This window comes from Syzygium oleosum, unplaced genomic scaffold, assembly GCF_021117445.2.
Source record: "Syzygium oleosum isolate NSW1041296 unplaced genomic scaffold, Sole_v2.1 Sole_v2.39, whole genome shotgun sequence".
Taxonomy (NCBI): domain Eukaryota; kingdom Viridiplantae; phylum Streptophyta; class Magnoliopsida; order Myrtales; family Myrtaceae; genus Syzygium; species Syzygium oleosum.
In genome coordinates, this window is record NW_026607523.1 from 1,927,992 (window position 1) to 1,944,472 (window position 16,481).

General features: G+C 40.1%; 1 protein-coding gene across 1 annotated transcript; it reads left to right on the forward strand.

The window, feature by feature from the left end:
* The first annotated feature begins 1,280 nt into the window (after positions 1-1,280).
* LOC115662177 (premnaspirodiene oxygenase-like) lies at positions 1,281-5,190 on the forward strand. The gene is made up of 2 exons (XM_030584358.2): positions 1,281-2,242; positions 4,536-5,190. The coding sequence occupies exons 1-2, from the start codon at positions 1,334-1,336 to the stop codon at positions 5,151-5,153; spliced, it is 1,527 nt and encodes a 508-aa protein (XP_030440218.2). The 5' UTR covers positions 1,281-1,333; the 3' UTR covers positions 5,154-5,190.
* Positions 5,191-16,481: the final 11,291 nt, after the last annotated feature.

The window sequence follows — 16,481 nt, forward strand, 5'->3', positions numbered from 1 at the left end:
TTAATGAACTTAAATTTTTGCTAGAAAATAGTCTTGACCGGTTCAAAATCGTTTGACCCGAGAACCAACCTGGTCAGTTCGATTTCTGGGTAGAACATATGAGTTCAACTCTCAACCTAGGAATCGAACTTGGTTTCTCTGGAACCGTGAACCTGCACGATTCTCTTTGGAACTAGCTTCGAACCAAACCAACTAGGCCGGTTCCTCAATTGAACATGGACAGTTTCTCAGTCCTAACGTGACTAGGCAAGGAGGGCCAAGAAGGTATTGGGAATGTTTGAACTTTAAAGACTTTTGAACGAAAGTGAGTCTCAATTACATAGATGAAATTGAAAAAGAGTAGCCAATATATTCGATTGAATATAACTCATCGGTTTGTGTGTCACCCAATTATGAGGTACTGGATTTTGTCTAGTGCCACAATAGAATATGTTGGTTTTTCTTTTTCAATTTCATCTATGTAACTGAGATTCACTTTCACTCACATGTCTTGCATGCATTTCAATAGAACTGACTTTTACTCCTTAAGTTAAAGTTACGTACCCCGTCACGCTATTGCAATTAATTTCTAAGTTTAGCTTGTTTTCCTATTGGTCATGCCTTCAAATTAATTCTTCAAAATCCAAGCCAAATAGGATTTTGTTTCCTCATAGCACAAAATCGAATTTAAAAAATCTCCGCAGTTGGATTAAACTATTAATGCTCACATGACATGAGATCCATCGATATTTGCTTTAAAATCACCCCTCAGGTAAAGGGACCCTTGGATCACTAGTTTAACGGTCTCTAAACATCGTATCCAAGTTCATTTTATGGTACCTTATACTCAAAAAGTGGTATTTCACAAATATTTTAGAAAGTTTTGATGAACGATCAAGATTTGTTCTTTTGTAATCTAACGGTCACCGACTTTTGAGGATCTGGTCCTCTGAAATTTGTCGAAGTGTCCATTACCCATCTATCCTCGATTTGACAATGGTTTCGCCGCGCCAGGAATTGGGTGGCTCAAAGGAATTAAGGACAGTATCCCCATGGATCCAACTCCAGAAACCTCAGCACTATGTTGATATTTCGGTTGCATTGGATGGGGATTGGTAAGAGATGTGATTTACTTTGAAAACTTAAGTGATTTAGGCAACTTTGAGATGCTTATATTCAAACCCAATGATAGGTCATATTTAAAACAAGACTCCAACTATCTGAGAAAACGATGTACCAACAACTAGAAAGATCGCATGCCAACCAGTGGATAACAAAACACAATAAATGGAGCTCAAATGCATGGCAAAATCTTCACCAAAACACAAGAACCGCCTATTATTAGCTTTTCAGGATGCTTCAGCTCTCTGCCTTTTCCTTCATCCTTTCACTGTCTCTCTTTTTGTTCATTCTAATTAAAGTGATCTCTAGCAGACATGGAACAAAAGGGTTCAATCTAAGGTTGCCCCCAGGCCCCAAGAAGTTGCCACTGATTGGGAATTTGCACCAGATGTTCGGCGAACTCCCGCACCATCGCCTAAACAAGTTAGCCAAAACATATGGACCAGTTTTCTATCTTCAACTCGGCGAGCTTCCCGTCGTAACAATTTCCTCTCCTGAAGCGGCCAAGGAGGTCCTCAAGACCCAAGAGCTCGCTTTTGCTGACAAGCCACCGTTTCCAGTGGCCGAACTGACGAGCTACGACAACTCGAGCGTGTTCTTCGCCCCCTACGGAGAATACTGGAGGCAACTCCGCAAGGTCTGCGTTTTGGAACTTCTGAGTGTCAAGCGCGTGCGGTCATTCACATGGGCGCGAGAAGAGGAGGTGAACAGTCTCGTCAAGTACATCGGATCGTCGTTGGGTCTCCTTCTCAATCTCAGCGCTAGGATCTTCGCTTGCACGAATTCCATCATTTGCAAGGCGGCTTTCGGCCAGAGGTGCAAGCAGCAGGACGAGTTCATCTCGACGCTCGAGGAAGCCTTGAAGTTGGCAAGTGGGTTCGGCCTAGCCGAGCTTTTCCCTTCCCTTTGGTTTCTGATCTATATTAACGGGATGAAATTCAAGTTGGACAAGATAAAGCGGAAGTACGACGAAATCTTGAATATTATTCTTGCTGACCACAAAATGCAACGAGAACAATGCTCAGTTAGGCCAGAAGATGCGTCGGACAAAGAAGATCTGGTCGATGTGCTACAGCGTCTCCAGGAGTCTGATGAGATCGGATTTCATCTCACCACGGACAACATTAAAGGCGTCATCTTGGTACGTTATCTTAATAATTTCTTATGAACACATCCCTGGCTCTTAGCAAAAGTTTGACTAGGCAGATTCTCTTTCATTTGGTCATATTGCGATTATAATGAAGAAATTATCGTATCAAGAGTTAATATCACGAAAAACCCCAAACCGGTACACTTGCGATAAATTTACCCAAAACTAATATTTTGACTACCGAAAATCCCAAATTGGTACACTTGTGACAAATTTACCATCCGTTAGTTTCCGTTAAATTTACCCCAAAGCATTATTTGTACCGTGTTATTTGATGTTAGAAGCTCATGTACGGAATAACCAATGTTATGATGCTCGAGAGAAAATATATTTTACTATGTTTTTAGACTTAATAGCTTCCATACAATATTCCCATCTAACTTTAATGAGATTAAAAAAGTCAAATACTAAAAACTTATACTAACTTCTGTTTTAATATGCGTAAGCTACTACCTCTAAATTTATGATTAAGTGGAATTAATCACTCTTTTAACGATTATTTTTGTCTTATTGATACCTCATATTAAATATTTTTTTTCAAGAAAAATGAATCACATTTTCGCCTTAATTTTCCGCACAACAACTGTTCAAGTACCATGACAAGCAATAGATTAACTATAACTAAGTTTTATCAGAACTAAACATAACACGTTAATAGAGAAGCTTGTCATCCTCAAGAGCCAATGCATTGTAATTTACACTTTACCGAACTCGAGTTTTTATTAAATGTTTCCAGTCTCTTTCAATATTCCGTCAGGCATATTGAAAGATAAGACATAAGGCACTATAACTATGAATGAATTATATATCAAATTGATATGGCTTTAATACCTATAGAGTTGAAATTTTATTATGATACTTACATTAATTTGATTATGGTTCAGTATTCCAATTTTATGTGTATTTTTAACAGTCCATTTAAAAACATGATGTAAGACAACATAAAGATTGAAAAACTGCATTTAAAATAAAATATCTCCATACAATCCCTTTATTAATAAATTCATTATATTATCTTTGCTATTTTTACTTTAAAAAAATATGGGAATTTTGGTTCAAATTTGCTTGCCATAAAATTTTGTGTTATGCTCTTTGCAAACAGATTCACTTCAATGAATAGAAGCTGGTAATCTTTCTATTTTCTCGCTTTTTCCAATCTCCCACTGTCTTTATTACTATCTGCAAATCTCACATAATACACAGGATGTTTGTTACTTTAAATTCAATGGGGATTTCGCACTATTTGCGGCGGGTAAACCCTTAATTTATAAATTCAATGGGGCGATTTTATTTGAAAGTAGACTTTCTTTGCTTCAAGGGAATATTAACAAACATTTGCTACGTTAGTAGCAAAAGGGAAAGAGAAATTGCAAGTGAAGAGTTGTTATTGGTTCGGATCGGGTGTGCCTACTCGTTCTCTTCCGGCTATAGCAGCCCAAATCGGTTGAAATCCACTAGTTTAGCCAAGAGTGTGAATACCGCCTTGCGTAGAAATTGCCTCCTTCTACAGCTACCTCATTATAGATTCCGTCGCCAATAGACTCTTCCGACGGTTGTTTTCACACCTTGTCCACATGAAGTAGTAGACTCTCTCCCAAGACCATAAACTACATCTGCGAAGTGCATACAAAGAGCTTCCCACACACTTTCTCTCACTTAGGCAAATGTCTTCACTCCAAGTACGACCACTTATCTTGTATGCTTACAAAGCGAGTTGACACTCTTGCTAACTCTTTGGATCAACACTTAATCGACTGCGATGCAGCAATGGAGAGACAGACTCAAGAACTCTCTAAAAAAGCTTTGATTTCTCGGTTTCAAGCACTTGTAGATGGATTCAGGTTTGCTCCTTGTTTGGTCTTCTTATATGCATCCAAATTTGAACGTTAAGCGTGGATCTGGTAGCCATTATGTCCATCTGTCTACAGGTAAAAGAGCTCAGAGAAATTCCTCAATAAAATTAAGTGTAGAACGTTTAATCAATCTGGCCAGTCAAACAAATCATTGGATTGACATGGTTCGTTGTTCCATTGCTTCCACACTTTCTTTTACGTCCTCCAGTACTTAAAACATTTTTCTCCCTATAAGATTGTCTCTACCTTGATTGTTAACGAACTCTCTATTAGAATAGCCTCGGGTTCATTTTATATCAATGTTCACATAATATAGCTTCATACTTGATCAAATCCATTAAATATTCAAATAAGTTTTACTATCATCAAATCATTTTGAGATGCTCGCTAAAAATTATATATAATGGGGTATATTTGCATGACTCTCGCAGGATATAATTGCTGCGGGAAGCGAGACATCATCGACAATGCTCATATGGGCGATGTCGGAAATGCTCAAGAGCCCGAAGGTGATGGCCAAGGCGCAGAACGAGATACGGCAGGTTTTAAAGGGAAAGGACCGTGTTCAAGAATCGGATATCGAAGAACTCCATTACCTGAAGTGCATTATTAAAGAAACTCTCAGAATGCACCCACCAGGACCATTGATCCCCAGAGCACCGAGGGAAGGGTGCAAGGTCAACGGATACGATATTCCTATGAACTCGAGAGTCATTATTAATGCATATGCTATAGGGAGAGATCCAAGATACTGGACAAATCCGGAGAAATTCGAGCCCGAGAGGTTTGTCGAATCTTCGGCGGATTATAAGGGGATGCACTATCAATTCCTTCCATTTGGATCTGGTCGGAGGATCTGTCCAGGCATTGCATTCGCAGCAGCCAGCATCGAACTTATACTTGCATCACTGTTGTATCATTATGATTGGAAGCTAGCAAATGGGCAAGCGCTGGAACAACTTGACATGACTGAAGTTTTAGGTGCTACAGCTGGGAGAAAGGATGATCTGTATGTAATTGCTTCACCACGTGCTTTGATTTCACCTTGATAAAGAAGGCATGTGGAAGACCGTCCTTCATTGGAAAAATGTATTATTTAAAAACTTGTTGTGACATTGAAGTGAAATAAGATCGAGGTTCTCCGTTGTTCTGAACCAAAACTCTTAAGCGACATCCGCCTGTCTATTTTTCTGGCCATTCAAACTTTCATTCGTCAAAAGCAAGAAAATAACATCAACACCCTATGGAATGAGAAACCAGGAGGGAGGATGAGGGTAGTAAAACCCGATCGAAGCTGCATATACTCCTCCTTTGTATGGACAGCAACCCGATTAGCACAAGAACTTGCATCTCTACTGATCGGGTTGTACTCGAGAGAGCTGAAAGCCCTTGCGAATTCCCGGATGTCTTCGAGAACGGCCCAAGTTTTCCGGTTGCTAAGCTTTTGAGGACGTGACGAATCTGTCATACAAGTCCGCCATCTCCATGCATCTCCACTTTAATCTCCTTCCACTGCTCTTGTTTTAGCTAGAGAGAATGCCGCTTCAATGGGATGTCATCACCTTGCCTAACCCGAAATTTAAACCAAACGCGACGAACAATTACTAAGGGCGACACATTTTTCATTGCCTTTTGGTGCCAATTTGGCCTGAAAATTGACCTAAGGCGACGAATTTTTATCGCCATAGACCCAATAAACGCAACGAATTTTTGTCGACTTTGGCTAGTGTATGGCTACAAAAATGAGTTTTGCTGCCTTCGAGTAAGACAACCTTATTGTTCCGCCTTTGGTTTCCAAAGGCAACAAATTAGTGTCCGTCCCGCCTTTCACTACCAAAGGCAATGAATCATTGTCCGTCGCCTTTGGTATCTAAAGCAACAAATAGGTATCAAAGGCAACAAAATAAAAAGGATTTTGTCACCTTAGGTAAAGAAAATGAAGCAAACGCACGAAACGGTCGACAAAAAAATTGTCGCCTTTACCTAAGGGGACAAAATTAGACCTTTTGTCACAATTTTGTCCCCTAAGCCCATTTCTTTAGTGAGTTAAGGACTCAAGATTGAGATTGGTTGTTGGTGGTGAAAATGTATTACCTAAGGGGACAAAATTAGACCTTTTGTCACCTAAGCCCATTTCTTTAGTGAGTTAAGGACTCAAGATTGAGATTGGTTGTTGGTGGTGAAAATGTATTGAACCACATGGCATGAGTCAATCAAAATGATGTTCTTCTCCTTAGGAACGAATTCTCAAAGTTACATCAAACAATTAATCTTATGTCATACACATGAAACTACTTTAATTTCATCCATAATACCTTTAAATTGTCATAGTCTTTGGGAATATTAATTGGTGAAATAGTTAAAATTGAAGATGTGAAATTCATGATACACCCCGATGAATTTGTTACTTAAATATGTTAAAGAGAAAATTAAAACAAATTTGTAGGTAGTCAAGCCACATGGCACTCGATGCATGAGTAATATCCACAAATGCTTGCAAGGGCACACATATAAATATCATGTATGATTTCCGCTAAAGGTTTATTTGTACACATATAGATTATTTTTCTCGTGTTACGTCATTTATGACGCTGACCTATTTATGCTAAACGAACCTATTTAATTACGTGCAAATGGTAATTCATAGTCAAATTTGATCACTTCATATTTAAGCATGTTTAACAATTTAATTCATAGTCAAATTTGAAACAGTATTCATTTTTTAAAGTTAAATTCAAATCAAGGACTTTTGGAAAATAACAACCGATTTCTTTCCTACAAGCAAAGGGCAGTTGAAAAATGGCATCCAAATCTTTGATAAAATCTACGAAGTCACCCTCAATTTTGTCTTTAACGAAGATGCCTATTATCACTATTGTCCATCCACGATGGAAACATCGTCATTATTGGTGCTAAGCAAGAATTTGTCGCAGTGTATTCCACAACTATAGTCCCACACAACAACGTTGCATAGACGATCGAAAAGGGCCTCTTTATCATGATTTAATATGAACTTTATAGTTTAGAGCTCGACCGACGTAGATTAAGCAGCAAAAGATTTCATGAAGAAGATTAAACTTGTCGGTGCAAAATGACGTAGTAGCTGTGTCATTATCATCCTAGATTATAAATGATTATTGTCACTATCTTTCTTTAAAATGATTATATATTCTTTTCTTTTGCCTGGTGTTATTTTTATTTAATATTATTCACATTTCTCCGTCGCGCCACATTGCCTATTTCTTGAGAATTCAAAGTTATTTCACTAGATTACTGTAAGCCCGTCTTACTTTTGCTCTGTGTCGTCATCAACTTCGGAATCCCGCTCAATTAGGCCATATGCAGTTTGTTTGTAATATCAAAGTCATCTTGGAAAGATGTACAATGTTAACGTGGTAATTGCATCTACAGCTCCTGTGCCGTACCTCGTAATTAAATGAGGTGAATAGATTGTGCGTGTAGATTAGGGATAATCATCATCTGGTGGTTCGGCTCCAAAGTTGGAACTAGCAACCGAACCGGAGGAACTGTTCTAGAAAACATGGAATCAGGAAGCAATCGATCCCCTCTGAAACTGATGTGGAAGTCAACCGAACCCTCTTTCTTTTTTCCTTTTCCTCAAACAATCCCTTGATTTTTGCGAACCTGTAGAGATCAGAAGACAGGCAAAAGTAGGCATGGGCATGGAGCGAGGTGGAGCCAGGGATCGCATTCCCCGTCCCCGCCCCGTGAGGTGGAAGTTTGCCTTGCCACCACCGCATGCCCCATGTTGGGCTGCCCTGTGGGAAGAGTATTTCATTAATGTTTATCAAAATAATATGTAAAAAATGCATAATGAATTACAATTTTCACGACCATGATGAAATATACTACTTTAAAATTTTTCGTATTCTACAAGGTTAATACCAGGAAAAACCTTAAACTGGTACATCCATAACAAATTTACCCTCCGTTGATTTTTGTTAAATTTTTACTGTTAAATTACTGAATTGGATAATACATGACAGTTGACGGGACAGTTGACGGGTGTACTGATTTTGAGTTTTATCCTCCGTTTGTCAGAGGCATACCAATTTGTGATTTTTCATGGTATTAATTCAACTTAACGGAAACTAACGGATGATAAATTTATCACAAATATATTAGTTTGGGGTTTTTGGTAGTCAAAAAATTAGTTTGGGATAGATTTGTCACCGATATATCAGTTTAGGGTTTTTCGTGATATTATGCATATTCTATAATCGGTTATCAAAAGTATCATAATGTCATAAGCGAGACTCTCACGGTCTCATAAACGCCACTCTACTTATTTATAATATTTTTTTGTATTATACTCTGTTGCGATATGAACTAATGCGGAAACTAACCCGGATCCCGTAAATTAAGTCAATGCGAGAATTACCGGAGAAATAACAAGGAACAATAAAAGATGCCCAAGACTTACATGGTTCGGTCCGATGTATCAGTACCTACATTCATGGAGAGAGCCAACAGTACATAATCCACTACTAATTGGAAAATTCAAGCCTACAATCGCTCATAATTCTCGAGCATTTCCCGTACCTAAAGTAAATTTAAATTTTAAATGTTTACAAATAAATAACTCATTTGGATAAACAAACCCTAAAGACAAATCCACGTGTGTTCTCAGCTCTTATACATGGCCAAGCAAAGAGCTCCCCATTATTTGATTTCTTCCTTTTCGGTCTTCGTGCAGCGACTCAACAGGAAGCCAACGTGCGGCTTCACTGTGCGGCCATTCTTCAAGACTCCAAAAAAGAACCCATGGTGGCTACAGCTACAGTACTCTCCATCTCGTGGTCTTGTCAATGAACTCAATAGGCGGCTATTTCCAAGAGAGAAGACAATCTCCCCTTCCCTTGTGCGGCTTCTCTCCAAAAATCGACAACCTAGGAGCCATCAAGCAGCTATATCAAGAGACAAGGACTGATGAGTCAACAATATTACCTCTTGATTTTTTTTCTTGAATCTGCACCACCAATGAAGAAATGTGAGCCCCATCTTTTGGCTTTTAGTGGCAAAGATCTTTCCCTTCATTTTTTTCTTTCATTCGTGCAGTTCATATTTGTATATTTATCCAACGGAATCGTATTCCATAATGATCCAAACTCGAGACATATAATTTAATAATTCTTCATTTTGACTTGACATTTAAAGTCAAGTTATAGTGCTCGTCATCCATGCTGCTCCCAACACCTTAGTGGATGCTCATCCATCACATATATCTATCAAGCTCAAACAAAGCTTGAACTTGTTTAGAGGAATAAAGTCAGCCCACATGTCCACAAGATTCACCACCAGAAGAACCTTCTTCGCGGTCACTTCCTCTCTTGACATGCTATATCTAACGTAGAAATTTCGATCGCCAATGAACTCGATACTCCGGTAATATCTTTGACTTCTACCGAACATCACATCAACAGGATGTCCCACGCCAACATTACTAATCAAGTAATTAGATTGCACAGCCTCTTCAACTCCTTCCATTGTTACCATTTCTTCAGTCTCAATCGTCAACGAAACTGTAGTGTCTCCAACTCATAGCACAACTAACAGAAGTAAAGGCATAACTACTCGGTAATCGACCATCTCTCAGGCTTCCTGCATGACCCGAGTTCACAAACCCAGTTACTGCCACACTATGTGAACTACATCCTCTAAATCATAGCTCAATGTCTGTTGTCCCCAACAAAATCAGAAGGATCCACTTCACAACATCACAATGTATACTTGGATTAATCATATACATTTTCCTAACTGCATGTAATAGATCAAGCCTAGTACTATCCATGAGATAACTCAAGCAATCAACAGTACTGGTAAGTAAAGTATCGGACAATTGCTCCACCTCCATCTAAGTACACAATGACAATCTAGACAATTTATGATGTGTAACAAGTAGAGTACCTACAAAATTTCTCAACTGCATGTTGACATGCTTTGAAGCTTTCCCCACATAACTTCTCCATGTCACTCGCAACATTCCAACAGTCTCTCTCTGCATTTCCATACCTAAAACTATCTCTACAGCACCCAAATTATCTATTTCAATATCTGCATACAACTGTCGCTTTATCTCATCCGCCTCCATTGACCACCTCAAAGCTACATCAACTGCAACCTCGGAATAACTATAAACCACTATGGAATCTAGCAACTCTGCAGAAACTGTTACATCTACTGCATTCTGAACATCTCTAGGCTCTCCTTGAAGCTCTACCTATTTCTGAACATGGTCCAGATCTTTCTTTCCATCCAATTGATCCCTCACTCGTCTTATTAAACAGAGCATATTCGTCAAATGTAGCCTTTCTGTTGAACATAAAATCGGGTGAATCTTTCTCAATGCACCACAGCTTGTATCCCTTCACCCCATGTGGGCTCCAACACGCCATCACTCATACAAGCATAAGCAGGGCAACCAAACTCTCGGTCCAATGTAATCAGAAGACTTACCCGACTACGTTTCCTCAGGAGTTTTCCAATCAACTGATGGTGATGGTGATCTGTTCACTAACCAACAAGCGGTATTCACAGTTTCAACCCAAAAATCTTCATCTAATCCAGCATTAGAGAGTAAAGAGTGATCTCTCTCCAATATAATTTTGTTCATCAGTTCTACAACTCCGTTCAACTTTGGTGAATCGGCAACAGTGCATTGTTTCACTATGCCTTCCTCTATGCAAAACTGGCCAAGCTCATCAGAACAGAATTCCAACCCTTTATCAGTTTTTAGGCACATGATCCTTCTTCCTATCTGCCTTTCGATCATTGCCTTCCATGACTTGAATCAACCAAGCATCTCGCTCATGCGCTTAAGAAACTAATCCATACTTTCCTTGAAACGTTATCAACAAAGGACAACACATACTCGGCACCACCCTTGGACGAAACCTGAGAAGGTCCCCATAAGTCTGAGTGAGGTATGGTGAACTGTCGTACTGAACTTCACTCTCTGCTGACTACCCATGTTGCAGTGACCACAGAAATCCAACTTCTCAATTCGATGGCCTCCCAATAGACCCCTATGACTCATAACAATCATTTCCCTCTCACTCATGTGTCCAAGTCTCATATGCCACAACTGTATGGTGTCCTCACCTGAAGCCTTAGAGAATCTAGCAGTCGAGCCAATTACTGTCTTTCCCTGGAGGAGATACAACCCACAGTTTATTTTCCCTCACATCATCATAAGCATACTTCAAGAGACCTTTAAAATTCCACCATTAGTGGAAATCCGATATCCGAACTTATCAAGAGCACTCAACGAGATAAGATTCTTTCTTAGCTCTGATACATGCCTTGCACCTGTCAACGTTTGCACCGTCACATTGTGCATCTTAATCTGAATTGTTCCAATCCCTACCACTTCACAAGCAGCACCATTTCCCATAAACACCTTATCACCCTCCGTGCACTAATAGGTAGTAAACTAATATCTATAAGAAGTCACATGATAAGAACATCCAGAGTCGAACACCCAATCATCACCTGATGAACTCGTGGTGATTGTTAACACATCATCGGCATCGCTAGAACTATCATCTACTGCGGTAACAATATTATCATCGCCTGCAGACTCCACCTTAACTCTTTTACCCTTGTACTTCGATTAGTGCCCTACCTTGTCGCGGTGATAACATCGACGGTTCCGAACATTAGACCTTGATTTAGAACGACTCTTCCATCTATTACCTCCAAACTCTCTTCGTCCATCTCTACCCCAGATAACTAAACCTTGCGCAATATTTTGCACTAAGTTATTTTCTCGTAACTTCTTTTGCCACTCCTTAGAAAACAAAGCGGACTTTACCTCTTCTAAGGTAATCGTAGTGCGCCCTGTAGTAATGAATCTATAAAGTGCTCAAAAGAATCCGATAGAGATGCCAACAACATCATACCTTGTTTCTCATTAGGCAAGGCCTCATTGACGTTCTTCAAATCCATCATGAGTTTGTTAAACTCATCTAAGTGGGCTTTAATGGATGTGCCTTCAACCATCGGAAACCGAAATATCCTTTTCAACATATACAAGCGATTGCTCAAACCCTTCATCAAATAAAATGCCTTAAGTTTTGCCCACAACACTACGGCATCCTTTTCTTCGACCACTTCTATCAATACCTCATTCGACAAATTCAACAGGATCATACTCCTCGCCTTCCTCATTAGCACATCCTTTTCGGCATATTTCATTGATTCGGGTAATTTATCTTTGCCCTCCAATGCTTCAATCAAACCTTGAGTTATTAACAATGCCTCCATCTTAGCACTCCATAACCCAAAGTTGTTCCTCCCGCTAAACTTCTCAATTTCAACTTTCGACCCAGACATAATTGCAACAAAAGAATTTTCAGATAATAATCAGACAAGCAAAAGCCCCAAATTACAATCCAAAAAATCCAATCATCAAGCTCTGATACCAATTGTTATGATATTAACTAACACGGAAGCTAACCTGGGATCTTGCAAATTAAGTCAATTAAAAAATTACAAGAAAAATAACGAGAAATGATAAAAGACGTTCAGGATTTACGAGATTTAGTCCGACGTATCGATACCTATATTTACGAGGAGAGCCAATAGCACATAATATATTAATAATTGGAGAATCCAAACTTATAATCGCTTATAATGCTCGAATGTTATTCGCACCTAAATTAAATCCAAATCCTAAATATTTTCGAATAAAAAAATCCTCAAGACAAATTCATGTGTGTTCTTAGCTCTTACGTACGGCCAAGCAAAGAGCACCACACTATTTGATTTCTTCCTTTTCGGTCTTCGTGCGGCGGCTCAACAGGAAGCCAACGTGCGGCTTCACTGTGCGGCCATTCTTCAAGACTCCAAAAAAGAACCCATGGTGGCTACAGTGCTCTTCATCTCATGGTCTTGTCAATGAACCCAATTGGCGGCCATTTTCAAGAGAGAAGACAATCTCTCCTTCTCTTGTGCGGCTTCTCTCCAAAAATCAACAACCTTGGCTTCTCTTTTTCAAGTAGCCCTCAGGCGGCTATATCAAGAGACAAGGACTGATGAGTCAACAACATTACCTCTTGATTTTTTTTCTTTGACCTGGACCCACCAGTGAAGAAATGTCAGCCCCATCTTTTGGCTTTTAGGGCCTATTTGGCAACTTGCCAAATAGTGATTAATTATGTTCTTTTGTTCCCAAAATCAGTTTGGGAACAGAAATTCGTTTGTTAAATTTTTTGTGCCCGGGCACAATTTTGCAAAAAATTGTGTTAAGAATCAGTTTTGGAATAGAATCAAGAATAAAAAAAAAGTAGCTTCTTGATTCTAGAACAAATTTTTTTAGAACTGATTCTTCTTGGTTTTTTTCTTTTTTTTTTGTTGTTGTTGTTCTTCAGCCCCGCCACCCGTCGACCATCGGCCATCGGCCACCGCCGCCGGCCGCCAATGACCACGAGCCGGGGCCGGCTAAGGCGAGCGGCCTCGCCAGCCAAAGGCGAGGCCGGCCTGCCGCCGTCGCCACCCAAGGCGACGGACAGGTGGCACGGCAAGGTCGGCCTCGCCGACTAGGCGAGGCCCTAAGCCAGGCGAGGCCGACCTCGCCGTCGCCATCTGCGAGGGCCGCGACACCCTCGCCGGCCTCGGCTCGTGGCCGGTCGGCTGTAGCGCAGACGGCCAGCCATGGCCAAGAAAGGAAGGGGAAAGAAAGAGAAAAAAAAGAAATAAATATTAAAAAATTCAAAATATTATTAAAATATTATTAATAAAAAGAAATTTTGTGTAGTTACCAAACGCATTTATGTTCTTTTTCTATTCTAAGAACAAAAATTTTGGGTAGTTACCAAACGCCTTCAAATGCTTAGAAATTATTTCCGGGCACAGAATCAAAAAGAATCATTTATGCCCAGAATCATATTTTGGGCCCAGAATCATATTATGGGCACAGAATGGTTTCTATGCGCAGCCTTAGTGGCAAAGATCTTTCCCTTCATTTTTTTTCTTTCATTCGTGCAATTCGTATTTATATATTAATCCGACGGGATAGTGTTTTGTAACGACTCAAACTCGAGATATAATTTAACATATGCACTTAATAATATATATATTCATTTGCATAATTAATAGACAAAATCTATTATTGCACTAGATAAAATCCGGTACCTCATAATGGGATGACATGCGAACCGATGGACTATATATCCAATAGAATATATTGGCTACTCTTTCATTTTCATCTATGTAATTGAAACTCACCTCTACTCACATGTCTTGCATGCATTTCAATAGTACTGACTTTTACTTCTTCAGCCCGTCACGCTACTGCAATTAATTTCTAAGTTTAGCTTGTTTTCCTATTGGTCATGCCTTCAAATTAATTCTTAAAAATCCAAGCTAAATAGAATTTTGTTTCCTGGTAGCACAAGAGTGAATTTAAAAAATCTCTCACATGACATGAGATCCTTCGGTTTTTGCCTTAAAATTGAGAAAATATTCACTAGTATCATACTGCCACGTCATTGTCCTACGTGGCATATTTGTTCCATTAAGAAAGTGACACGTGTCAAGTGACGTGGAAAAAAAGAAGAAGAAAAATTGGAAAGTTTTTAGACGCGCGTGTTCTCTCTTTCTCTTTTCCTTTCCTGCATCTTCTCCCCCACCCTCTCTCTTTCTTTATTTCAAAACTTCAGGCCTCACGCTTCATACCTCCCTCTCTCCGTCTCGCAAAATCTGAGGATCATCTCTGGACAACCATTGCCGAACGCGCTGCTGGAAAACAACGGAGGCATGGTGGAGTGGGGTCGAGGTCGGAGGGTTGATGGCACGAGCTTCCCTCTGAAGAAAAGGTTGTCGGAGAGAGAGACTGGCGCGAGTCGTGGTTTTAGCCAGACGACCCAGAAGAGAGGCGAAGTCGAACTCCCTGTCGACGTTGTCGCCGTCCTCGACGTCTCGGCTGTCCCTTACCAAGACCCGGACCCGACTTGCTTTACACCTCCGGGGCTAGCTACTCGCCCCTGTAGGACCCGTCGCCCAACTGGAGCAAGTAGCCAGCCGAGCTTCCAAAATGAGCTTCGAAAACAGTTGCGCTATCACCAACCCATTTCTCACTTCAAAGCAAGAGATTTGATAAGCTTCGCTAGAGAAAGAGAGAGAGAGAAAGCTGGGGTCTTCCGCACCTCTTCCTCCTCCGCCGACCAAGACGCAAGTCCCTCTGCCGCCGGACCCCGGTAAGCCCGCCTTCCGATCATCCTCTAAATTCCACCGTTCTCGCGAAAGTGTCCGTTTGGCTGAACACTCCATGTCGATTTCAGGAGTCGATCGTTCTCTCGAGTCGAGCCCTTCGTTTGGAGGGTGGCGAGGTTGATGTTTCTTCGTCTTCCTCGCCTGTGTTGATTCCGATGAAATGCCGGAAAGAAGGAAAATGTGATGCGATGTGACGTGACGTGATGTAATAGTGTCAGATCGCGATATAATTTGCTCGCGACGGAGCTCTTGAGTGTGTGAAAAACCTAATTTCTTCAGCGCTGAAGCTGCTTGCTTTTAATCCGATTGGCTAATTCTCGCTGCCTTTTGGCTTGGTGGTTTTGTGTTGAGTCTTGTGGAACTGTGCTTGTGGACGGGGGATGGGAAAAGTTATTCAAGAAGCCGGCTAAGGTGGCGGTGCATTGGGATTTGCCATTATTCTGACTATGTATTGTTCTGTCAATGCATCGCGAAAGGATTTTAACCAAATTTACACTACCTTGAAGGCTGCTTGATGTAAAAGAAAAAAATAAATAAATTATGTGAATATACAGATTGTAGATTGTCTTGAAGTGAGGTATTTGTAATAGAAAGTAAATCTTCATCTTGTTTCGATTATCTTTTAAGCAAGCAAGTGGGATTTACTTTATTTTCACTTGTCTGTGTCAAAGCAACTCGTTCCATAATACTTTGGGCCACTAGGAGTCTGCATTTCCATAGAGGTATGAAGGTGGAGAAATTATCAATACATAGTAATTATCAATACAGTGGTGTTTTTGTGCTTGATTTAGGTAGTACCGAAGGATACTGGATGAGACTGGATGCTGCTAAAGTCATTGCTCAAGTTTTGTTCATAGCTTTTTATATATAGAGTACTATTTGGTGGCATGTCCCTGCTTTTAATTTGCCTCTTGTGGTGATTAGTTTGCGCATTCCGGTATGTCATTTGCAGTTATCGTGGTGGATATGGTGCGATAGTGATTTGATCGTATGCAATTCTAGAGTAAATCACGACGACAACTGCGTTCATCATACTGATATTATACTAACTCATATATTGTTTGCGGATTTGTATGAACAAATCCTACGACAACCCTTCCTTTTGTAACTCTTACACAAAATCAGTTGTTCTTGGTGTGGCA

Excerpts from the sequence above, each read along its gene's own strand:
- LOC115662177 (XM_030584358.2), top strand. The coding sequence starts at position 1,334 with ATGCTTCAGCTCTCTGCCTTTTCCTTCATCCTTTCACTGTCTCTCTTT. Across the intron at positions 2,243-4,535 it reads ACATTAAAGGCGTCATCTTG|GATATAATTGCTGCGGGAAG; the intron begins GTACGTTATCTT and ends TGACTCTCGCAG.